This window comes from Phaeodactylum tricornutum, chromosome 3 (genome assembly GCF_000150955.2).
Source record: "Phaeodactylum tricornutum CCAP 1055/1 chromosome 3, complete sequence".
Taxonomy (NCBI): domain Eukaryota; phylum Bacillariophyta; class Bacillariophyceae; order Surirellales; family Neidiaceae; genus Phaeodactylum; species Phaeodactylum tricornutum.
Window position 1 is genome coordinate 984,337 of NC_011671.1, and position 24,302 is coordinate 1,008,638.

At 47.1% G+C, this 24,302-nt stretch overlaps 10 protein-coding genes across 10 annotated transcripts; 5 read left to right on the forward strand and 5 right to left on the reverse strand.

Moving 5' to 3' along the window:
* Positions 1 to 226: 226 nt before the first annotated feature.
* PHATR_44100 (predicted protein) lies at positions 227 to 2,105 on the forward strand. Its single transcript, XM_002186128.1, has 3 exons — positions 227 to 750; positions 817 to 1,660; positions 1,829 to 2,105. Exons 1-3 carry the CDS (start codon positions 237 to 239, stop codon positions 1,953 to 1,955), a joined length of 1,485 nt encoding a protein of 494 aa, XP_002186164.1. The 5' UTR covers positions 227 to 236; the 3' UTR covers positions 1,956 to 2,105.
* Positions 2,106 to 3,216: 1,111 nt separating this feature from the next.
* Positions 3,217 to 4,684, forward strand: PHATR_44101 (predicted protein). Its single transcript, XM_002186129.1, has one exon. The coding sequence runs from the start codon at positions 3,323 to 3,325 to the stop codon at positions 4,568 to 4,570; it is 1,248 nt and encodes a 415-aa protein (XP_002186165.1). The 5' UTR covers positions 3,217 to 3,322; the 3' UTR covers positions 4,571 to 4,684.
* A 93-nt stretch (positions 4,685 to 4,777) lies between these two features.
* PHATR_33462 (predicted protein) lies at positions 4,778 to 6,832 on the reverse strand (the record flags this gene model as incomplete). Its single annotated transcript, XM_002186406.1, has 1 exon — positions 4,778 to 6,832. The coding sequence occupies one exon, from the start codon at positions 6,830 to 6,832 to the stop codon at positions 4,778 to 4,780; it is 2,055 nt and encodes a 684-aa protein (XP_002186442.1).
* Positions 6,833 to 8,928: 2,096 nt separating this feature from the next.
* Positions 8,929 to 9,836, forward strand: PHATR_33463 (short-chain alcohol dehydrogenase with NAD or NADP as acceptor; the record flags this gene model as incomplete). Its single annotated transcript, XM_002186130.1, has 2 exons — positions 8,929 to 9,267; positions 9,342 to 9,836. The coding sequence occupies 2 exons, from the start codon at positions 8,929 to 8,931 to the stop codon at positions 9,834 to 9,836; spliced, it is 834 nt and encodes a 277-aa protein (XP_002186166.1).
* A 1,439-nt stretch (positions 9,837 to 11,275) lies between these two features.
* PHATR_18693 (predicted protein) lies at positions 11,276 to 15,770 on the forward strand. Its single transcript, XM_002186131.1, has 4 exons — positions 11,276 to 12,724; positions 12,773 to 13,553; positions 13,692 to 14,802; positions 14,905 to 15,770. Exons 1-4 carry the CDS (start codon positions 11,396 to 11,398, stop codon positions 15,737 to 15,739), a joined length of 4,056 nt encoding a protein of 1,351 aa, XP_002186167.1. The 5' UTR covers positions 11,276 to 11,395; the 3' UTR covers positions 15,740 to 15,770.
* Positions 15,771 to 15,860: 90 nt separating this feature from the next.
* On the reverse strand, positions 15,861 to 16,632 carry PHATR_10655 (predicted protein; the record flags this gene model as incomplete). The annotated part of the gene is made up of 2 exons (XM_002186407.1): positions 15,861 to 15,944; positions 16,024 to 16,632. The coding sequence occupies 2 exons, from the start codon at positions 16,630 to 16,632 to the stop codon at positions 15,861 to 15,863; spliced, it is 693 nt and encodes a 230-aa protein (XP_002186443.1).
* Positions 16,633 to 17,688: 1,056 nt separating this feature from the next.
* Positions 17,689 to 19,692, reverse strand: PHATR_44106 (predicted protein). Its single transcript, XM_002186408.1, has one exon. The coding sequence runs from the start codon at positions 19,497 to 19,499 to the stop codon at positions 17,766 to 17,768; it is 1,734 nt and encodes a 577-aa protein (XP_002186444.1). The 5' UTR covers positions 19,500 to 19,692; the 3' UTR covers positions 17,689 to 17,765.
* A 104-nt stretch (positions 19,693 to 19,796) lies between these two features.
* Positions 19,797 to 21,040, reverse strand: ANXA1 (annexin). Its single transcript, XM_002186409.1, has one exon. It carries the CDS (start codon positions 20,969 to 20,971, stop codon positions 19,970 to 19,972), a length of 1,002 nt encoding a protein of 333 aa, XP_002186445.1. The 5' UTR covers positions 20,972 to 21,040; the 3' UTR covers positions 19,797 to 19,969.
* Positions 21,041 to 21,439: 399 nt separating this feature from the next.
* Positions 21,440 to 22,594, reverse strand: PHATR_44108 (predicted protein; the record flags this gene model as incomplete). The annotated part of the gene is made up of 1 exon (XM_002186410.1): positions 21,440 to 22,594. The coding sequence occupies exon 1, from the start codon at positions 22,514 to 22,516 to the stop codon at positions 21,440 to 21,442; it is 1,077 nt and encodes a 358-aa protein (XP_002186446.1). The 5' UTR covers positions 22,517 to 22,594.
* Positions 22,595 to 22,939: 345 nt separating this feature from the next.
* Positions 22,940 to 24,170, forward strand: PHATR_44109 (annexin). Its single transcript, XM_002186132.1, has 2 exons — positions 22,940 to 23,079; positions 23,162 to 24,170. The coding sequence occupies exons 1-2, from the start codon at positions 22,989 to 22,991 to the stop codon at positions 24,061 to 24,063; spliced, it is 993 nt and encodes a 330-aa protein (XP_002186168.1). The 5' UTR covers positions 22,940 to 22,988; the 3' UTR covers positions 24,064 to 24,170.
* Positions 24,171 to 24,302: the final 132 nt, after the last annotated feature.

Sequence of the window (24,302 nt, forward strand, 5' to 3'; positions counted from 1 at the left end):
GCAATCATACACCAAATAAATCGAAATGTTCTAGTAAGCCATATATATATAGACACCGACCGATGAAGATTACAATTGCCCCGAAGCAAAACCGGCCACCTCTACTATGGTTTCTTCAGCAAAGATCTCTCACAGTCAACGTATTTTTCGGTCCGGTTTTATTTTCACTGATGTGGAAACACATCCGGGCTGTAAAATCATTGCGGATTTTATTCTAATCGTTGCACTTCTCGATCATGAACCGAGATTTGCCCTCCGAGCCTGTCCCATCGGTATCCTTGCTAGTTGGCCGAACTATTGGTAGTCGCATCAACCTCTTGCCGGAAGATTTCAAACCTGGAATAGACGACGTGATTTGTGGAAGGGGGAAGAAATGTTACAGTCACATTGGAAATGAGCGCTTTCGGCAAAGAGTATTAGGGATGTTAGATAAGTATTCTCAGGCTCGATCAAAATTGGATAAATCGAGCGTGCTGAATGATGTTGTCGAGCAAGTGCGGATAGCAAGTCCAAGAGGAGGATTCATTAAACAAGACGAAGCAACTCGTCGCTGGTTTGAAGTTGGTGATTTTCTCGCAAGAGAGAAGACTTCCCAGACTTTCCGCGACGCTCTACACGAGCACTACAAGTCCAGTAGTGTAGCAAAAAAGAAGCGGAGACAGAAGGAACAAGCAAAAGTAAGCGAGAAGTTGCAAAGGGGCGGCTTGGCGGATTTCAAGCAACAGGATCCATCTCGCAGCAGCTCGGATTGTAAGTCTTCAGCGATATTTTTCAAAATAAAGTAAACAAAATCTCACGCATACTTTCTTTCCGCAGCATACTTGGCGTCGGCGAATGAAGATCAGGCTGCTTTGGGCATCTTGGCCCGATTACATCAGCTTTCCGAGTTGCGAAAGGAACATGCTAGCTTAGGATTAGCAGCTTCAATGTATCGCCTGTCCAGCCATAACACAAAGGCACACCCCCGGTTTTCAAATTGTTCATTCCAAAGAGCTTCCCCTGAAACCCAGTCAGGTGGAATTTCGATGCATGCTTCTAGCGAGGAACCATTTAAAAGTCGGTTTGACGACCGTGGAAATCTTCGCCGAAATGCTCAGCGATCTTTTTCGCTTCCGTCATCTCCACAAACACTTCCTACATATGGTTTTGATCTTGAACTGGATTGGCTCAGTCACTCTCTTCCAACAGTGCAGTTTCCTCGAAATGAAGCAACAGATGGAATGGAAGCTATACATCACACTTTGCCCCAGCCAAGTTACACCGACCATATTTCACTTGCTTCCTGGTCCAACCAACAGGCACTGGTATCACCCCCCAGCTTCCCACATTATGCTTCGTTCGGAAAGCCGAAGTTGTTAGCGAATATTAAGCTTCCTCCAGTAGGAGATGGAATTTCGAAAGACTTGTTGAGTTCGCTGGAGAAGTTAACAGAACCTTCTTTCGGCGATTGCAATCCGTTTGAGCCTATTCCGCTGACTCCAATTGGAGATTTGAAAAAACCTGACAACCTTGATCAGGCTGCTAAAGTGCAAGGGACTCCGCTGGTGGAAGATCCTATTCTGACAGATACATCGCAAACACAAAAAACGTCCTTGGAAAGGAATAGATCGGCATTTTTGAGAAAACAAAAGAGGAGGCAACCATGGGGCGGTGGGCACCAGTAAGCAGTAGATTACTAGGTAGTACGATTCTAAAGGCATACCTGCCTTCTTGTGAAAAGATACAGTGAGTGCGACCAGTGTAGATAAGACTTCCATTTGGGGAAGAAACCAAGCTTACTCTTATTTGGTTAGAATTGCGTAGGGTTGATTGCTTCTGGTTGGCACAGCACAGCACAAATTGCTACTTTCTCTGGACGACGCGAACTACAAAAGGGTGCCGACGAGACTTTTATTTCGTCATCCTTTGGATTTCAGCATGTTTGTCATCGACGTGAATACTGGTGCCGTAGCTGACCATTTGACTTATCTTATGATAGCTTACAATCAATGTCAAAATACGACTGAGATATAATTCTCATTAGTATGGCGTTTTCTATTAAAAGAAAAGAGAGGCAAGAGTGCGTCCTGCTTACTGTGAATGGATCCTGAACAGTTTTGAGACGATCATATTCCAGTTTTATAGGTAGACCCGAATCAATTGGGTACCTAAACCGTTCAGTTTCGGAATTTACCTTCCAAATCACAATAGAACACGGCTTTGTCGTCTTTTTGGAAGAACACTTTTCAGAAACAGAATTGCGAGCACAAGGACTCACTGGGTTGCGGAGCCCTCCTACGGGCTATTTTTTTAGTTAGAATCGATACTAACGTTACATGAGAAAAACAGATCCATGAGAAAAACAGATCCATGATACCGTAGAAGACTTTGACTGTGAATATGGCTTTTTGGTGTGAGTTGACAGTAAACCTTTTTATTGACTAAACAAAATCTTTTCGAAAGCAAATCGAGGCATCAGTGGAAACTCTCACCTAAATACTAGCTTAACCAGCCAAACATATCAAACTTTCTAACCTTCCAGGAAATCACAATCATGGTTAAGATTGGGACCAGACTACTGCTCTCTATTTTCTCTATGTAGCTCGATATGAAGATGGTGGAGTGGCGGGGGGAGATTGTCGGACAATCTTTTCAAATATTCAATTACATGAACAGCGTAGCCCTCGAGTACCGTGAAACAAAAAAGAACAGTGACGTTGAGAAGAGAAATTATTTAGAGATTTACTAGCACAATGAAAAAGAAATTGGAAATATGTAACACAGTGATGGTTATATATATTATATACATCATTTTAGTTTTTTATCAGGTTTTGCATTTCAAGATTTCATAGACAAGAAAACGATTTGTCTTATCAATGATCCTTACATAGCCTATGCCGGTTTTTCCGAAAAGGGGGATTATGGCCTTGTTCTGGCGTCCTATCCATGCAGTCTTTGTCTCTGCAGATGTTCCGAAGTCGATCCATTTTCGAAACAGAATACAGGAAGAGGCTTCCGGAGGAATAAAGACCAACTGAACAGTGAAATTAATGACCGGAAAGTCATAGACGGATAAATGTCCATTGAGTACCGTTTCGAGAAGAGGATTGTACTTCTCCCGGACAGACATATGTTCGTGTATTCCGCGGGAAAGCTTCGCCACCTAAAACCTAAAAAAATTGCGGATGCATGGACTTCGTTCTGCCTAACCTTCCCCGCGATCAACTCGTGGCTCATCAACATACAAGCTTACACAGGCAGCAAACATTCCCTTCACTTGACCATACGGCTATTGATCGTAAATCCGGGCCATTTTACTGTAAGCGAACCCCGCTTACCGAAGATGGAGTCTATCCCAAGTGAATCGTTCTTGGATGAGGGGCAGATGTCAACAGCAAATAATAAAAGCAGTCTTGCCAAGGGAGAGGCAGCAAAAAATATGCAGCCGCTCCCAGATGACTTCCAACCTGGAGAGAACGATGTTATTTGTGGGCGCGGCCGCAATGTTTTCAACCACATTGGTAATGATAGCTTTCGTACGATTGTTGCGGGGTACTTGGATCATTATAATCAAGCTTCAGCCAAGTTAGAGAAGAGTTTTATCCTCTCAGAGATCGTTACGAAGGTCCGTGAACTCAGCCCGAACGGTGGATTTGTGAAAAAGGATCCCAAATCAGGCCGCTGGTTTGAAGTAGGTGACTTTCTGGCCCGGGAGAAAACTTCCCAAGCATTCCGCGACGCTCTTCACGACAAGTACAGATCAAGCAACACAGCAAAAAAGCTGAGGCGCCAAGTCGAACAAATAGACAGGCTGCATTCCTCCCAAAGCGATGAGGAACGAGATTTTATTTCGCAGAACTCGGCTTCCCTCCAATTGGGTGATCTTGAATCTGTACAATCATCCTTACTTGGAACGGACCTACAGAGAGCGAACGCTTTTTTGGGGGAGAACTTACAGTTAATGCAAGCACGCCGGTCAGCTCGTTCAGTACTGGACTTTCATGCCAACAACAAGGCTACAGGCCCCCTGAAACAAAACAATTTCAATTGGTCATGCCCTAATCTCGGGAGCAAAAGAAACACAACTCCGCTCAATACCGAAGCTTCGATGCAAAATTTCGACTGGGGTACGGCCGGCCAAACGAATACCAAGCCCTCAGCGAGCCTTTTTGCAGATTTGGGTGATTTCCCTCCTCTGCCCATCGCTAACGGCATGCTGGCCAACCAGACAGGGGGTTTGCCGGGAAGAAATCAAAACAGTGCATCATTCGCCAACCTTCCTCTCGGGAACACATCGTTGCTTGCAAATTTTTTGTCGCAATCAATTGCTCCCATCCATGAGAATGCGCCTGTGGAAGGTCCATCGATTCAAGCTCTAATGGGAAGAGCTTCCAAGTTTGATCCGTTTGACAGCATGCTTTCTCCCGAAGATTCGCAAAAAGAATCACTTAAGTCTTTGGATGATATCATGATCACGCCTATAGGAGCAGGTAAGGATTCGGACTTGTTTGCTAAACTAGCACTACTCACTGATGAATATAAGGGGGATGGCAATGTTTTTGAGCCGACACCCATCGGAGAGACCGCATAAAGCCAATTCATCTCCCCTGATGTAGATACATGGATGCCTTGCCAGTTTCTTTACTTTTGATTGGCCTTATACACTACTTCATATAATATTTTATGGACTGAATGTCAGCGTCATCGACTTTATATATAGGACAGCGAAGGTCTCTCTCATCTTAAAGTTCACTGAATTTGGACGTGCTTTATCTGTCAAGTCGTTACTCTAGCGTAACTAAAGAATTCCGGAGCATCCTGGAAATGGCATTAAGGAAAAAGCGGCAATTCCCACGGAAACTACCCATGCCCCGAGTCGGAACCTACCGACTTCGGTTACTTCATCTCGCACGGGGACTTCAGGTCGGCGCTGAAAGATTCCCACAAACAATCCGAATGCTAGGCCCAAACCAGAACTTCCAGAAGCCAGGAACGACAACAAAAACATGGCGGTTCCAATGGAGGCGAAGGCGCCCACACGGCCCCCCAGTGCCGCTGTACAGGCGCGTCCGCCATCAATGCGAACTATTGGTAACAAGTTCAGGGCAGAAGAAATGAGTCCGACAAACCCAGCGAAGAAAATGGGATGTAGCGGAATAGGTTGAGGCAGGGGCATCATCATAACTTTTGGTGCTAGCACGCTCAATAGTATTCCGGTTAGAAGACTGGATTTTAACATAGTGAGAGGAACCGTTGGAAAGGTTGAGATAGTGGCTGCGGACGCATTGAGGGTTGCGGAGATACCAAGGCTCATCATGATGATTGACATCAAAATTGCAGCGACAGGTCCGCTCAGGGAAAAATCGAGAAGGGCTTCGCGGGTTGTAGGAAAGGATTTTAAAGGGGTTACGCAGCCGAACGTACCCAGTTGCGTCGAAGGAACGGTAGTGGGTAATCCTATCTTGATATCACGCTGTTTCGCAACAAAGTAATGCGCTAATTCGTGAACAAGTTGTACAGCCACAACCCCGACAAACACTGGGAGGCAGACTCTTAGCACTGACACGTCATTTCGACTGACAATTGACTCGAAGAAAAATGGATTCAGTGCAAAACAGCTGACAGAGTATGTATAAGTCGTTAATGCGCTCAGTCCAACAGCAAAGCATTTGAGTGCGAATCGTCTCCAGTCCACACTTTCCGGTCTCGATGGGCCAATGTCTTGTGGGATAGCTAAAATTACCGGTTTAGGTTTCGAATCTCTCACGTCTCTGGTTGGTCGCCACTCTGGATCTGGCATGAGGAAGAGCTGAACTCTTTCCGACAGACCTCGTTCATCCATTTTTTGCTGAATCGCTCTGAAGCACTCGGCAGGCAAATTCCGTGTTTCAGTATGCCCTACAGGCGGTCTTAAATTACCTCGAAAGATCGCAGCGCTTGGTATGGAATCAAACGACGTACAAAAGAAGCGGCTCTCCACTAACACTTCATTCTTGATAGCTTTAACGTCCGCGGGGCTGATTCTGGCTCTGGTACGAGTCACGAATTGTAGCAAAGACGATGGTATCCACACTGGTATCAGCGAAATACGATTCATGACATGTGTGAGGTTTCTAGACTTTCCCAACATTTCCTCCGTTAAAGACGGTAAGCCAAGTGTTCGCCGCATATACTCCTGTACGGTTTCGTTTGCGTTTAGAACAGCGTCGTTAGCCCCAGCTGCTACTCGCAATTGAAAATTTTCTGCATCTCTGCGATAACGTTCGTTGAGTTGTGATTTTAGCGTGGACGCTACCCGACCAGACCATCGAGGATGGCGGCTTTCGGAGGGACTGCTCCATGCTTGATCTAAATTCTCCGCGCCACGAATCAAGCAATCAATGTAAGATTCCAAAATCAACACCTCGGTGTGGTTGGCTCCTTCCCTTGTTTGATGATCGCCGATTTTTAGTTCGGCAGGTGATAAAGTGCTAGATCCTTGCGTCAACCGATCGTACAAGGCATCCAAAACGAGACAGGCCTGATCGGCTGACCAGCGTTCTTCTCGCATAACGCGCGCCACCGCTTCCGGTGTCAGCGGCCGATTCAAGAAGAGCTTATCAACCATATGCATCTTTTCTGATATTTTTTTATTGGCTTTCCGCGATCGAGACTCTTTCAACGCGGCTTCCATGGTCTCGACCTCCTCCAGCAGACCTCTCGCACGCTGGCGCAAAACTTCGGCTTCTTCAACAGCTTGATTTAAAGTCAACTTTGAGGGCGGCAGAAGCTGCGAGGAATTTACCTCCGTGCATTTTGTCGATTCAAAGAGAATTGTGTTGGACCGAGCATCTTGTCGATATCGAGCATGCATGGTCCAGCGTTGCGAGCTGGATAGAAGCCGTGAATCAGAACACCTTTGTATTGTGCTACCCCAAGCACGAAAACCATTGGCTTGTCTCACCACGTAAGCCAGTAGGTATGCTGTTTGTAGGAGGCATTGCATGGTTCTTCCTCTCATGATGAAAAAGGACTTTCAGGATGTGATTAATTTCTTTTGCGTCCGCTGCTAGCTAGATCCCTCTCATTTTGATTTTGGTTCAGGTTGTCGGCCGCGCTTCCCTGTTTCATTTTCAGGGACACTGCCCTCTCGAACTTGGTTAATTATGAGTTGTCTACTTAATGTCTTTTCATCTTCCGCCTGTCACTCTCATTGTTGGTGCTTTCACCGACGTCACGAGCTTTGCCCTGGAAAATCCAAGAATCATATGCAGACAACATCGACCAGCGTGCAAAATTGAACTTTGTTTGCCAAGTTCAGGTGGACTGTGAGTGTTTGTGTCAATAGAGACAGGGTGTTTGAAAATTGCTCCTGCGGACCATTTATTGTATTGGTAGACCCCAACCAATATCCACCAGCGAGAATTCATTTCTTGTGATCTTCGATTCTCAAAAGACGCCAAAATCTGGCGAGGAAAAGTGGACAAGGACTAATGGTCGGCAGAAACTTCGCTCTTTTTACAATTAATGAAATACCATTACTCACGAGATTATCTCGCTTCCAGTCAGCGATGAAAACCCGTCGTCAGTCGACCAAGAGCGACCACCCACTTAAAGTCGAGACTGCCAAAACCAAGACTAAACGATCAAAGTCATTGCTTGTGAAAAAGTTGCCTAGCCTAGCAGAATCTGTCCACATACGTACAGCTGATCCATGGTACAACATCTTCACCAAAGGAGACATCGAGTACAATGCGTACATGGCAACCGAATGGGGTTTTGAAAAGCGAGGAGATAATCTCCTGTTTGAAAATCTTTCCCTAGAAGGAGCGCAGTCTGGCTTGTCTTGGCTGACAATCTTGCGAAAGCGGGAGGCGTACCGCCGTGTATCCATGGCTTTGAGATAAACAAGGTGGCCAATATGACACCGAGTGATGTAGATGCGATTGTTCAAACTACCGGCGAGCCCCGTGACTTGGTGGTGCGACACCGGGGCAAAATTGAAGCAGTCATTAACAATGCGCAAAAGATTATCCAATTGAGGGAATCCGAGGGTGATGGTGCCTTCGATAAATTCATCTGGTCGTTTGTGGCCTGCCGATAAACCTATTTTGAATCAATGGAAAGGGAACTTGGCCGATGCGACCACCAAGACAAAGGAAAGCGAAGCACTCAGCAAGGCTTTGAAAAATAGAGGTTTCAAGTTTGTTGGCCCGACCACTTGCTACGCAATGATGCAGAGCTGCGGTTTGGTTGTTGATCATCCAGTCAATAGCCCGGAGTGGAAGGAAGCTTACCGTCGTCTCACGGGGCGCCCTGGGGGATACCAGCTAGCATAGCATTCTCTGATGTCACGAAACGACCAGAGAAGTGCCTAAAGGAAGAGCAAGCTATAGAGAGATAGTTTTATAAGCTCATCAATTTCATTACAGGAGAGCTCAGTTTTATATTAATATTGCATTTACTGTTAGGCACTCATCTAGGCATCTAGACAAGGGTCGGAGATCCCAGAAATACCTCAGCACCCTTTTCAACAGTACAATCAGTGCATATATAGAGAGCGTTATAACGGGAAAATCTATTCCCTTTATGCTGACCGCGACTGTTAGAGGTACACTAGGTACTGGTTTTCGGAAGGATTCCAGTGTTGTAGACCACTGACGTCACAAAAAGGTGGCGGGGAGAGTTTCCCGCCCTAATAGAGGAGTGAGCGACGGCGAGGACGCGAGAAAGATACGGACGGGCATAGATTTCGTGGCCTTTCTTCGATCACATTCTCTTCCAAACTTCCTTTCGTACCGTCTACCATTTGCACAACACAAGCAATCCGGGATGGTCCACTTTCGCATCGCCACTTATCTTTTCGCATCAGTTTCGACCACCACGCTTGCGTTTGCCCCCTCTTCTCGCACTGCTTTCGTTCGTCCCTTCCTGGCCACCTCTGCTGTACACAATCAATTTACACTCAGCATGTCTGACTCGGATCGCTATTCCATGCCAGATCAGCAGGCTCGCTTCGCTCGAGCCAAAAAAGAGAGCAACGAACGCTATCTTGACATTACCACGGTATACGACCCAGCCTTTCTCAAGGGCAAGCGTGTTGCCGTAACGGGAGCCAACCGAGGCATCGGTCTGGCCTTGGCCAAGGAATTGACTGAAGCTGGAGCCAAACTCGTCGCCATAGTTCGTTCAACTTCGGATGAACTCGAAAAACTAAATCCTGACGAGCTCATTAAGGGTGTAGACCAGACCAGCAATGAGCTGTGTGTGGACCTCGAACATGCCATAAAAGGTGGCCCCATCGATATTGTGAGTTGGGTGAAGCTTGTGCACTGTCAGGTCTATAGTTGTTTTCTTACGCAGCCATTCTCCTGTTTTTTTAGCTTATCAATAACGCGGGCTATTTTATGCGCGAAGAAGAAACCTTGGATAATCTAGACTTCAATGAGCAGCTCAAGACGATCGACATCTGCGCCATTGGACCGCTTCGAGTAACTTCCGCGCTTCTTCGCGCAGGGGCGCTTCTGGACGGGTCCAAGGTGGTCATGATTACCTCCCAGGGCGGTTCTGTCACATGGAGAACTACCCAGAATCCTGACGGTCACGATTATGGACACCACATGTCCAAGGCGGCGGCCAACATGATGGCGGCGCTGTTGGCACAAGAAGTCAAAAGCAAAGGTATCGCTGTTGGTATTTTTCATCCGGGTTTCAATAAGACGGGCATGACCGAAAAGTATAAACAAATTTGGGAAGTAGAAGGTGCTGTTGATGCCGCAGTTGGTGCCAAGCGCATCATGCACGAAGCTGGGAAACTTTCTATGGAAACGAGCGGCAAGTTTATTAATTGCGAAGATGGACTCGAAATTCCATTCTAATTCGTACTCTGATGGATTACAAATGCTGTGAATCAAGCTAAGAACCAATCTACCTACATTTTCTACTGTGTTCGTATTCGTCTTTCTGTCACCCTAGCTGTTAATGGTTGTGGCGATGCTGGAAGACAGGGCGTACCCACGCTGATGGTAAAGTTTGCCAAACGATTGCCATGAGCTTGCCGAATTCCCTATTCTTTTGTGCTGCTAAATTTTGCTGGACAGGGTTGTCATCAGGTCTTTGGGGCAGTCTGCCAAGCTGTAGCCGATGCAACTAACAACAATCAACTCCCTTTGTACTCGGACTTGCTCCTAGCTGTAACAAAAGCAACTGTAGAGCTATTTTGGATGACACACATTCGGTTCAGAAACGTAATATGCCACATTAAAATTGCGAGTAGTTAATAGTTTTCATCTATCCTGATCACGTACGACTTACCGCGGTCTATGGCCCCCAGCATAAACCAGGACATAGAATGTGCTGAGAAAGTGCGTCTCAAGATAAGATTTGCTTTTCAAGCAGAATCTTTGTCTTTAACTGTGAATGCGAATCGGAGCGTGAGAAGGTATTACGCGTCAAGCTCGTTGTTTTATGTAGGCAAAAGCTATGACAACATACCTATTGCAAACCGCCTCTGACTGTGGACAAGGCCTGATATGGATGCCGAAAACCTACTCACGTGACTCACTGTAGCTATCAAGTTTTTTTTCAGTTAAAGAACGGTTCGAGTCATGATTGACTGGGAATTTGCACTCGTACGGCGTTCCAGCGCAGAATAGCTAGGAAGTATATTTTGCTACACGCATATTTTTGGCAGCGCAGCCGACAATTTGGACCGCTTGTCTACTTGCGTATATCCCTTTTTCCTTCGTCTGTCTCTACCCTTCTCATTCATCGTTTCTTCTGACGCCTTCCTACGCACTGACTGTGAAACCTTCGACTTCCACTCTGAGTGACTGCGAATGCGGAAACTATAAGCGCATATGTTGTGAAGCTCCCTAAACCCACCAGACCTTGCGAATATTGAAACGACACAGTAGGAAGCAGCGGAATGTTTCCTTTGTTGTCGTCGACTTCTCCTAGACGCTCTAGATGTAAAACGATAACAACCACATCGTTGCAAACGCCGTTCTTGATTCGTATGGGGTTTCTCTTTTTATTGACCCTAGTGGTGCTGCCTCGGGCGGCTCCTTTTGCTTCGGGGTCGACGGCGGGGGCGGCTTCCCAAAGCATGCATCGTTCGCCGCCGCGACAATCACAAATTCCTGCAACACAGCAGACACCTGCTGCATACCCGACATCACGGCAGCATTCAGTTGGAATGGCGGCAATCACCTCTGTCGAAACAAAACCTCATTCGTTGCGAGATTTTTTTCGTCGAGGCGGCAAACAACCGAACCACAATCGCTACGACTTGCCGAGCGACCAATCCAAGGGAGGGGAAGAGAAAGCTTCTTTTGCTTCCCAACTGTTTTTTCAATACGCTTCGCCCCTCATTCACAAGGCTTCGGAACGTCGATTGGAAGCTGAAGATTCATTTGAAATCTCCGAGTCACAGAAAATGGATCACGCTGTCTCGGGTCTGGCGTCAGTTTATCGGGAGCTGAGGACTCGATCGAAGACTCGTCAAGAGCAGAAAAATGTGGACAAAGCCGATCATGGGACGGAATCACAATCACTGACATTGACCAAAGCCTTGCTGTTGCATCAAAGACGAAATCTAATTGTGACAGGGCTGTTGCGCCTTCTGAATACGTCCATTCAGGCATTTCCGGCTGTTCTGGTCTCTCGTCTCCTCAAACTTATCGAAGCCGGTGACACACACGCGCCTGCCAAGGCCCTCCAAGCTGCCGTCACTCTTGTCGCGGTACTTAGCATCAAAATGCTTGTGGAGAACCAGTACTTCCACAAGGTTGTTAAATGCTCAACGCAAGTGCGCGGCTCATTGGCGGGGCTGATCTTTGACAAGAGTCTGCGACTGCCTGGTGGGGGCAGCGGTGTCACGCACAAGGATGGCAACGGCGAAACGTCCGCTCTTGGTTCCGGAGGTGTCCTCAATTTGATGCAATCCGACGCAAGTTTGATTGAAAGTGCCGCCTTACAGTTTCATACCACATGGGATGGCCCGCTGCAAATTGCCATTTACACATACTTGCTGTACCAGTATTTGGGGTCGTCTGTTTTCTGGGGGATCAGTGTCTTATTGGCCACAATTCCGATCAATAGTGTCACATTACGCATCCTTAATCGACTCGCCAAATTTGAGAATGAAGCCAAAGATAGGCGCACCAAACGTACGGCCGAGTCTATCAGCAACATGAAGCTACTTAAACTTCAAGGCTGGGAGCAACGCTTTGCGGATGACATTCGTATACATCGGAAGGAAGAACTTTCCCGACACGTTTCCCGTGGTATCGTTCGAGCTGTGAATACGGCTGTTTCCAACGCTGTTCCAGCCTTGGTGTTGGTCGTAACGTTGACTGCCTACGCCAAGACTGGACGTCCAATCGTGGCGAGTACCATTTTTACAGCCATTTCACTTTTCAATCAACTACGATTTCCACTATTTTTTTATCCAATGCTCATTGACTCTCTCGCGAATGGCAAAAACGCAATGCGACGCATTTCGACGTATTTGTCATCCGAAGAAATTACACCATACGTGAATTTTTTCCCGACTGTCGACGGTACGGGTGGCTCAATTGAAATGACAAATGGTAACTTTCTGTGGTCGTCGACAAGGTCCATAGATGGAAATACTACGTCAATTTCTCCAGCCTTGTCCAACGTCAAACTAAAGGTATACCCTGGAGAAGTAGTTGCAGTGGTTGGAACCGTTGGAAGCGGTAAAAGCGCACTCATTAGGGGCTTACTTGGCGAACTGAATCCAGTGCCGCGAACAATCATACAAGAAGCGTTGAAGTCCGAGGGGCAGGAGTCAGTCGGAGACGGCGTTCTTGACCGAGCAACAGTGATTACGCACGGGAACGTCGCTTATTGTTCGCAAGAAGCATGGCTTCCGAAAGGCACGCTACGGGATGCGATTGTGTTTGGACGGGAGTATGACAAAGATCGATACCGAGCTGCAATTTATGATGCAGGGTTGGATAAGGATATTGTGAATGATGCCAGCCTCGCGGATTCGACGGAAGGTATTTTGAGCCATGACACCGATGTAGGCGAAGGTGGATCCTCTCTCTCCGGTGGACAGCGAGCGCGAGTGGCTCTGGCTCGGGCCTTGTACGCCGGTGACGATACCAAGGTATTTCTATTGGACGATTGCTTGTCAGCTTTGGACGCAAGTGTTGGCTCGATGGTATTTGAACGAATCACTGCTCGATTGCGAAAAACAAACGCCGCGACCGTTCTAGTCACCAATGATCCGTCATTGCCAAGACGTTGTGATAGAGTGTACTTAATGGGCAAGATTTCGAGTTTTGGCTCATGCTCAACAATAGTGGACAATGGAAGCTACGATGATCTTCTATCTCGCGGCCACAACCTGAGAAGTATCTCAACTGTCGAATCAAATTTTGGAATTGACAAAAAAATTGATTCACAGTCAGGCAGTCGTGTTCATTCTGATGCGGGAAGCGCTGTCGATAATATGATTGCTGCTCAACCGACAAGGGAGGAGAGGAGAACTCACGTAACCGGTGTTTTGGAGGAACCCACAAACGCAACAGATATTAAACAATGGCGCCATGCCGATCCAGAGTGTCAAATAACGATGGAAAATTGCCCAGATTATATTGCTGATCAAAGTGCCGATCGCACAACGTCTGGACAATATCAAAGCAGAGATGAGCTGACTGATGGCGAAAGAGAGAAAGTATTCCCTGTATTCGCCGCAAAAGGTTCTATCGTTGGACCGGGTCATTTCAAGGATACCAGCGCTCTCGCAGACGACGAGCGTCCCTTGATGTCCTCTAGTGTCACGAAGTTAACATCAGCGGATGATTTCATGTCAGCAGGAGCAGTTCCACGATCCACATATGTAGCTTACTTCAAATCGGTGAGGAAACCAATTCTTGTTTTTGCTATGATTGCTTCCTATTTAATGGCAAATGGCGCACAGTTTTACCAGCAATATACGGTTGCGAAATGGACTGAGCTTTCTCATGCCGATGCCATGGCGGCTGCTCTCGGAGCCAAGTATCTGCGTTCCCTTGTGAATGCTGCGGGCGTCGTTTCTGTCTTCTTATGGTTCCGAAGCGTTTTTACTATGCAAGTTGGTGTCCGTGCATCAGATTTCTTTCACTCTCGCATGCTGTCGTCGGTTTTTTCGGCCCCAATGTCGTTCTTTGACGCAACCCCTTCGGGTCAGATTTTGTCCAGATTTGGAAAAGAAATTGAGACTGTGGATCGAGGAGTGCCAGATAGCATTGGGTCAGTTCTTTTCTGTTTCCTACAAATCTTTATGTCAATTGGTGCGCTATCTGCTATCATAACGCCTGGAATGCTTGGTCCTCTAGGTATTGTTACATATATGTATATCAAGACTATGGCGAAATTCCGCCCGGCAGCTCGAGACATGAAACGAGCCGAAACAAAGACTCGGTCGCCAATTTACACGCAATTTGGCGAGGCACTTCGAGGTACAGAGACGATCCGTTCTATTCCAGGCGCGAAGCAGACTTGGTCCTCGAAGCATCGCTCATTGTCTGATCAAAACCTTGGAGTATTTTACACGGTGAAATCCTTCGATCGTTGGCTTTCAACCCGGTTGGAATCACTTGGCAATACAGTCGTCTTTACGGCAGCAGTTGCCTCAGTCTTCTTAACTCGCGCTGGCCGGATGGAAGCTGGATCAGCAGGCTGGGGTCTCACGCAGGCTCTTGCAATTACCGGTCTACTGACATGGGCGGTCCGCTGCTTGACAGATCTAGAGACTAGTATGATGAGTGTCATGAGAGTCAAAGAGCTGACAGATTTGGACAGAGACGAAGTTGATGTACCCGGGCAAACGTCGAAACGCATGCCAGTCGAACCTTCCAATGCTGGTGACGCACTGATGCCGCTTCTTCCAGAATCTGTACACTTCAACTCAACACTGGCCCCGTTGGATAGCAATGTCCTCTTGAAAGATGGATGGCCCTGGAAGGGCAATGTTATTTTTCGAAATGTTTCAATGAAGTACAATCCGTCATCGCCACTTGTTCTTCGTTCTGTAACGGTCGCAATACCGGCAGGAACGACACTCGGGGTGGTCGGACGAACGGGATCAGGAAAGAGTTCCCTTCTTTTAACTTTGTTCCGACTAGCTGAGATAGAGAGTAACGGCTCAATTGAAATTGATGGTGTGGATATTCGATCAGTCAGTTTGGAAACGCTGCGAAGTTCGCTTGCGATAATTCCTCAGGATCCTGTTCTATTTGCTGGTAGTATATCATATAATCTGGATGCCAGTGGTAACGCAGAGCCGTCAGAAATGTGGAATGCCTTAAAGGCTGCCTCGCCAAGTCTCGCACGCCAATTTATGTCGACAGGTGGTCTCGAGTCCCCAATTTCAGAAGGTGGAAAAAATTTAAGCCTAGGACAACGACAGCTCATCTGCCTAGCACGGGCCTTGCTCCGGCAAAGTAAGATTCTCGTCTTGGACGAGGCTACCAGCAGCGTGGATTCGAAAACAGACCAAGACGTCCAGGAGACCATCCGTCGAGAATTCGTTGAGAAGGGCGTGACAGTAATCACCGTAGCTCATCGTTTGGATACGGTGCTGGGTTACGACAAGATTGCTGTACTTGGAGCGGGAAGAATGCTAGAATATGGAGCACCAAACGAGCTTTTGCAGAAAACCAGCGGCGAGCTTCGACGCTTGGTCGATGCTGATAGACTCAGCAAAGAAAAAGGTTCCAAGCAACAAGCATCAACTAACAATAAGGTCCCGGCGGGGCTTATGTAAAGGGAGATAATACAAAAAAATTTCGAAATACAAATGTATATTTACAATTGGTCGACCCGCTTTTGGACCGCCAATTGGAAAATGAACGGAAAGCGCGAGCAGAGTAGCTCCAGTAGTCGAATCAATCGTAAATGGGGTCCCATGTCCACAAGTTGATCAACCATTTTTCTCCATCCGTGACAGGTTTCGCCGCATGGTGGGAGAGCTGGAAGGAGTGGATAACGAAAACAGTGAGAACAAAGCGAACAGAGGACACGCTGCAGTCTTTTCATTTACTGACTTACATCATCAAGATTACCGTCAGGAAGTTGGCTGTAAAACAAGACCGCTTTGCCGACTTCGGGTTTGATGGATAGTTCATGAAATGTTTCTGCATTCGACCATCGTGGAAAGCTCGTTTCTCCTCCTGTCATGCCCTCATTCAAGTACAAAAGTAAAGTTCCAAAGCGGGCCCCTTGAAACTGATCATCGATGCGCGAGAAGCCGAAGTCATGATGGGCCGTGTACTCTTGGCCGGGTCCATAGTGAACCAGTTGTAGCTGTTCTGCCAAAGGCTTGGTAGAAGTCAAGTTGGTCCATTCGGTATGGTCGCTACGATGACGGAGGAGAGCTTCATCAATGCGCATGACGTCGGCAGCCCGCCGGTAAATTGCGTCGATGATCGGTGACTTTTCGCGCGGTACCCAAGAGTTATAGGAAGTTCGTGTGCGTCGGGAGTCTGTCTGTAATTCTTTGGGTGTTTCCTTGTGACCAGTTATGTCACCGGTAGACGAGAGTTTGAGATCAACACCCGAAGCAAGTTGCACAATATGCTCAACTTCCTGTCGAGATAGGAAGTTTTCGATTTCGAAGGCCCTAGGTGCGCAGGACAAGACTTTCAAAGTCAGATTCATCGTCGAAGCACCATCGCGATACTCATGCAACATACGAGGTTCCGAGTCTTTCAATGCACGTTTAGATCCGTGTGAGAGGATAGGCTCCAGAAGAGACTTGTCTTCCGGAACTGTCTTGAAATGAGTCTCACGAGTTTCGACCCAATGAGTTTGTCCAAAATAGTCAGCTCTCCACATAAAATGCATCGGTGGATCTCGCAAGTAATTAGCTAAGTAGGATCGACCTGTAAAGTTACGATACTGTTCATGGAACGACAATGTCTTGCGCCAATGTTCGTACTTCGCACGATCGTCACTACTCAATACCTCCAGGTTTGCCGCTGTCTGCTGCGGATCGCCTTCCACTATGTAAGGATCGTACACGTATAAGTTTTCAGGGTAGCTTTTCACAATCAATCGAGTCAGAATTTTTTCTTTGTCATCGATTGGAGTGAAGACGAACGAATGTCCCGGAAAGGTGGCTGTCCCTGAAGCTGTGAACCCTTGATGACGCCGCATGATGTGCTTCGTACCACCAAGAGTTGCTTCCCACCATAGATCGACCGTATCTCTTCCCAAATTAATAAACTTTCCTTGAAAGCCTTTGAATACCGGTGTTACCTTGGTATTCGCCGGGGCATCTCCTTGGTAAAAGCTCGTTATGTCGGGCTCAACGTACACCCACGTCTCTTGCGGTCCGTCACCCACATCGTACTTCATCAGCTCCAGAGCGGGATCGCGTTCGTCATCTTCCGTCCAGGAGCATGTCAAGGGCTTTTGGGAACGTACACTCTTCCAAAGACCAAAGACCACGCACAATATGTGGAGATTTCGACGGGCAACCATGGTAAAATATTCAGAACTCTCTCCTCGGCCAGCCCATACCTATACTATTCGGATTTTTGCAACAAGCACGGATCATTCTACGCCTCTACGGCGGTCATTTCATTCGGAAAAACCCGGAAACTATGACAGCACAAGACATTTGAAGAAAACCTTCCAAGCTATCAGTTGCACAAGTTATGCAAGATCTGAAAGTAGAAATCGGCCAAATCAAACATCTGCTTTTCGCATTGTGAAATAAACCTGCCAGCTAGTATACATTTATCACTAATGGAAGTACTGGAAAGGCACCTTTCTTTTCAAACGAGTTGCTACCAATTGAGTTTCGACGGCTTTAGGAATCCAATCTTATCAGCCGCATCATCTAGCTGAGAGCAACATAATTTCGCTTCTACGAGTGTACAATATTCGTTGACTTTCTCGGCAGAATTGCGTCCGCTAAAGAGCGCCGCATGTACGCTGCCTGCAAACTCTGTGACTGTAGCTTCCCCAGAGAATATGAGGCGTCCTTCCCATTCCGGATTTCTCAATTCTTCCACGTGCCGATTCAACGCTCCAAGTGACATCGATGAATACGCGCCTCGACTATAAGGGTCTTCTTCCCAGCGGGTGACTTGACAGTCTTGACAATATGACGAAATTTCGTCAGCGATACCCATGGCATCCTTCATAAATGAAAGAACGTGGTCTCGAATAATCTCGTCGTTTTTTCCGACGGCCCAGCTTCCGGCAGATCCAGACAGGACAGCTTCAATGCAAGGAATATCATTTCGCGCCCATAAATTGTCGAAAAGCATGCAGTTACCAGGCGGCTCATCTGACGTCTGGAAAGAGCTTTTACGGATCATCCCCAGAAACGCCTCTTCCTTCGGCCAGAATATACGATCAAAAGTTAAGAAAACTTTTTTGTAGCTGCCCATGCTCATGTGACTGATTGCTTCAAGCTTGCTCGCGCTCATTGCAGGTTCAAAGAATTTGTACCTACCTTCAGTCTCTTTCAAACAACCAGCTGGGAGGGTTAGTACGCACGCATTCGCCCTGATTTGCGTCCCTAAGACCGTGTTTAGAAGGACGGTGTTAGTCTCGTTGGATATCTTAATGACTTCCTCTTTCAATCGTATCCGCTTGTTCACGCCATCTCGTAGTAAAGGTTCCAAAATCGAACTCATACCCTTCTTCAAGGTACAGTGTGGTCCATAAAAGTCGCCCTCCGCAGTGTATGTCTCATCGGCGTTATCGTCATTCAGTTTGTCATCGACAAACTCGCAGAGCTGTAAATCCGAAGTCTCCTTTCCGTACCAGCACTCGATCATGTGCAGATAAAAAGGGGTTAAAGCAAGTACCTGTTCCATGTCATCCTCGGACAAACGTTCTAGTTCCGATCGAAAATTTGGCTCGTCTTGAATCTTTGAAATTGTTTCTTTCACGCTTTGAATTGTCGTCTCCATGCCTTCTCCTTGTTCAAACATGGTGTTACCAACATCCGAAACACGGTCCAAAAGAGCGTAATGGCGTTTAAGCGCTAACGAGATCAATGGTGAATCTTTAGCGAGCTCTTGTCCATTTACATACAAAACGATCTGATTGGCGCCGTGCGCTATACTTTGGGGTCGCATCCAAGGATTGCCTAGAAAGATCGGGTTCAAATGCCTTTCATATACGGACTCGCCTGAAGGTGTAGCTTTTTCCAAGAGCGCCATCATGGGATTCCTCATAGGGAAGGAGCGATCTTCTTTACTCAGTGGAGCTTCCCAATCGAGGCCAGTTCCGTGTACCCATGCCGCACCGTGATCCATGGCAAAATGCAACGAAGTTCCATCCAGGCCTCTTCTTGTTTCCATCGTGGTGTAAAGGCGACCTCCTACTCTTTCACGCGCTTCCAAAATTACAATATCGGACGGGGCGAAGCCAAAGTCTCGAATTAATGTGTGAGCACACTGCAGCCCAGAAGCTCCCGCTCCAACGATGGCCACTTTTACAAACTCTACAGCGTTCACATCGTTTGTGTCACAATTTTCCCGAGCGGTTAACGATGTACTAGACATTCGATTCTGTGGATATATCGATTGACAGTGAGGCGTTTCTGCGGTCGCAGCAGGCAGCTTCCTACCAAAAGTATCTATATCTACTAGATACACTCAGGCATGGACACAATTAACACTTTGTACGTGTTGGTAATCCGGCAATGTATCGTCTCTCTAGAAGCTGATTTGCATCGTACAAACTAGCGGGTCTGAAACTGATAGTGACAACGAATTGACACTAGTCAGTCTCATGGTAACGACATCGTCGCTCTCACAGTCAATGCAATTGACCGTAAAAAATTCCTAGCGATCACGAAGAAAAGGGTAGGGTTTTATGTTAATATATTTTTTCTCTGTAATGCAAGTTGATAAACAGCAACGAGATTCAACTCATTTCGTCTGACTGGGTGTGAATTGCTAGGATGGAACTACACGAAATGCAAGTCGGGCAACTAGAGATCCCTTCCTCTCACAAAAGCGCCTTCGGCCACTCATCCTTGCTCCGGCCAAGCCGTGTTTAGAACTTGGAGAAGCAAATCCTTGAACTTGCCTCCAACTTCGGAGCGGACACGATCATGGATAGTCTTTCCGTGTTTTTCGATGTGTGCCGACATCACTTCCGACATGATGGGCTGGTAACGAATCAAAAGAGTCGTCAAAAGAAGCTCATCTGTACCGAAGCCCACACAGGCCGAGCGAATCAAATCTCCAATTGTTTCGTACGGCTTTTGCTTCATACCAAGCATGAAGATGGTACCCTCTTTCACGTTGCCTCCCATTTCCTTTTCCATTGCCTTCATCAAAGTGAATCCGTACTTGTCAGCATAGGCCTTGTTCATGTTCTCAATGTGCTCCGGGGGAGCCTTGCATAACAGCTTAAAAATACCACGCCCATCCGTTCCCCATCGCCCTTGACCCTTGCTGTGAATTTCTTCCGCTTCTTCAATAGCCTTTTCCGCTGTATGGAACTGTGGATCGTATACATCTTCGGCTCCTTGAAGGCAATTAAAGACGAGACGCTCCATATCGCCATGCAACTCACTGGCCAGGAGTTTACCAAGATCCTTGTTGTACATGGTAAAATAGGTCTTCTTGAGTCGATCCATTTCTTCGTTTGTTCGTCCGCAAACAATGGACCAAACCACGTTCACTTGCGCTCCAATACCTTTACACGCCTTTCGAATCATAGCGCACTCGGCCTTGTCCGAAGGCAAAGAGAGAAATTCTAGAGCGACGCCAAAATCTCCAGAGAATTCCTTTTTCATGACATCGACAAGCTCGCGTTCAAACAGTTCCTTGTAGCGGATGGCCATTTTGCATCGAGTGGTTATGTTTTGCGTCGCAATTGCGTCAATCACCTTTTGCTTGTTGGCGCCCCAGCCCTTAGTGGCATCTCTAATTTGTTGACATAAGTCATCAATCTCGGAGCCAAACCCTTGATCGGGAGAAAGATCATTTTCCTTCACAATGCCAGGATAGATTGGAATCGTCATGGTGTAATTGTAAAACAAATTAGCTGAGGTAGTTCGGGTCTCTATGGACGTTGCGAATTATGGAATCAGCGAGCGCATCTTTGAACAGAAACTCCCTGGCTGTTGTTTCCGTTGATCTCTGCTTCCGATTTCGCCAAATTAGTCTTGTTCGTGCTTGTCATTTAGTCTGTCTGTCGCTCAGTTTTGGTATTTTGGAGTACGCCCGCCGAATGTTTTTACTCCGGAAGACAGCGTCCTATTCAATATGTTACACCATCATGGTTGTACTCTATGTGGAGTACAAAAACATTAATATGGCTTTCAACTGTAAGTGAATGAACATGCTCCCTTTGGCGAAGATAAACTCATGTTGAGCTCCAGTTGACGACAACTATAGCAAAAATGATTTGGCTAGACGACAAACGGAAGACTCGCCGAATGGTTAGGGTTTCTACTCACAGTCAAACAGCCAGTGGACAACTCCGGTTTTCAAATTTCAGTTGTTCCAACCCGCTTTGAGTCGACCACGATTTTAGCCTGGCAAGTCGGGCAGTAGTTTTTTGGTTGCTTTCGAAAAATGGACAAACATTGATTACAAACGTATGCCAAGTCAACAAGTTCTGCAGTCTCAAAACATCGGGCACGGAAATCGACCTTGTTAATTGCCGGTAGATTTAAAAGGCATCGAGAAGGCACATCCGCCAAAAATACGCTGTGTAGAACTTCTGTTAGTGCCCCTCCGACTTGAGCTGTTCCAGATGGACTCAAAAAGACGCCACCCGTTAAGTCACATGCCTGCTCCAAAAATGCCGACGACGAGTGATTTCCTTTTGCCGAGAGAAAACACCCATCCACAACTATGCTCTGTTTAACAGCTGCAAACGCGCAGTTCATGAAGGCATTGTAGTCTCTTGATCGATCATCCGAGGCCTGTATGAGGAAAATTCGGGGCGACCAACCGGACAACTTTTTACTCGCTGGTTTCGATTTGGCCTTGCCATCCATTAGTGCTATCACTCCCTGATCATCGTTGCGGTTCAAATGTGTTTCATTCCGCAACGCACTGACTCCACCCACTCGAGCGGCTACTAAAAATCGATTGATTATACATAGGGCATTGGAGAACGCTGCTGCCATGGCGGCTTGGCGGGAAGAGGCATCCGAAAGGTACTGCGCTTTGGAAGCCGCTCGAAGCAGCAATTCGTGCACTCCAACTGTTAAATGTTCTTTCATTTTGCGTATGTCTGGCAGATATGTTTCCGGATGGAGCATCCATTCGGAAATATCGTTTGATCGCGGATATACAACGGCTGTCTCATTGTCGGCCACCGCAATAAGGACCAAGCCGGCGTCGTGTTCGATGCTGCAAAAGGCACTGGCAAAGGCCTCGGTCGCTTCCAAAGCTTCCTCGAGAACAGCGGGTCCAACACTGCGTTTCCCTAGTGCGACCCTCGATTTATCCTGAGCTGTTCGCTGAATGTCGCGTTCGCCCCACGCTAGTGGTGATACGTCTAGCACCAGGATTAGAAGAGAGTTGGCGTCAGTATTCCTTTTATTTTTGACCATTTTAAATGTGCTCGTCCCGGTACCAGTGGGTATATCTGCAAGGGAACAACAGAATTGACTGTGATCTCGGCGAGCGAGTCGATGCCTGTGACAGGGAGTATTTCATTGCTCGATACACACTCACAGTCAGCGTAAAATTTTCCCGATATTGTGTACTTCTCCGGGGATCCCCTAAAACCTACCGTCTCAGACGCATCGGAGGGTTCTCAGAGGAGACTTTTATAACCCAATGCAACCTGGACGTAAATGTCTTCCAGATGAGAATACGGGATTGTAAGATTCACTTACGGATGAATCGTGGGACGAACTTATGGTCAGAGGAAAACGGTTGACAATCGAGGTTGTGGGGATCTTGTGCTTTTGGATCTTGAGAACCGGTTGGAAATAGCAAGCGGCACCGTGATGATTTCATAAATTGCGCTGCCGCAGCGTTCTTACAGTCAACGAGCCAGGCTCTTTGTATCCAACTATTATGAGCATCGATCTGTATCCTGCCATCATTCACGAAGGAGACCTTTCTCCTGACTCCTTTGGGCCAGAAGTCGACGAAATTTGCAATGAAAGTAAGTTTGAATCCGGCCCTCTTTTTGTAGTTTAGGTAACTTTAATCCGTGTTCTCATGTGGCGTTCTTCTCCGCCGCGAAGTTGATGCTTCTTGCAAGGGTTTTGGAACCAACGAGAAGCGCCTGCTTAAGGCTATGGGATCCCAGTCTCCCGAGACGCGCTGCAAGGTGCCACTCCGCTACAAAGAACTTCGTGGCAAGGAGCTTAAGAACGTAATGAAGTCCGAATGCGGCAAGCGCAATTTCGGGACCGCGTTGCAATTCTTGGCCGTTTCGCCCATTGAAGCAGACTGCGACATGATCAAGGCCGCTTGCAAGGGTGTGGGTACGAATGAGCTCTTGCTGTTTACCATCTTGTGCGGTCGCTCCAACACGGAGGTCGAACTACTCAAGAAGAAGTATTTTGAAATTCACACGGCGGATCTTGGTCGTGTTCTCGATGGAGAATTGGGCGGTGATTTAGAAAAGATGATTTTCAATACCTTGCAGGCTGCAGAAGAAATATTTGATTCGGACTACCATACAGAGGCGCTCATGAAAGAGGACGCTGCGAAATTGTACGAGATGGGACAAGGCAAGCGATTCGGAACGAACGAAGCAGGACTTTTCAAGATCCTCTGCGCCCGCCCGCCTGAGTATTTGAAACAGATGAACCTCGTCTACGCGGAGAAGTACGGCTTCACTCTTCCCAAGGCATTGGAGACCGAGCTAAACGGGCATGTCAAGGATGCAGCATTGTACATGATCGGTATGAAACTCAAACCCTACGAAACGGTGGCCAACTTGATTCACCGCGCTTGCAAGGGTTTCGGTACAAATGAACTTCTTTTGACGTCGGCTCTGATTCGCTACCAACCCATAATGAAGAATGTTATGGAAGCATACATCGAACTCTATGGCGAGACGATTGAGGACCGTATCAAGTCTGAATGTGGTGGCGACTACGAACGTATTTTGTTGGAAGTGTTGGGCGCCGCTGAATGATTTTAACGTGTTCTGGCCCGTTTGTTTTTATGTCCGGTGTTTTAGCCCTTGTTAAACTATTTAATGAAAAAGTGTGTAGGGTGATCTCCAGTCACTTGATGCAGAAGAAAAGGACTTAATGGATTTATGCTTTGAGGCTAGCTCCTATCAGCAACACCTCTGCTCTTTTTTGAGGGGCTGGGAACCAATGCATTCCCACTATTTTCTTCCTCGTCCTCGGTCAGGATTCCGCGCTTATG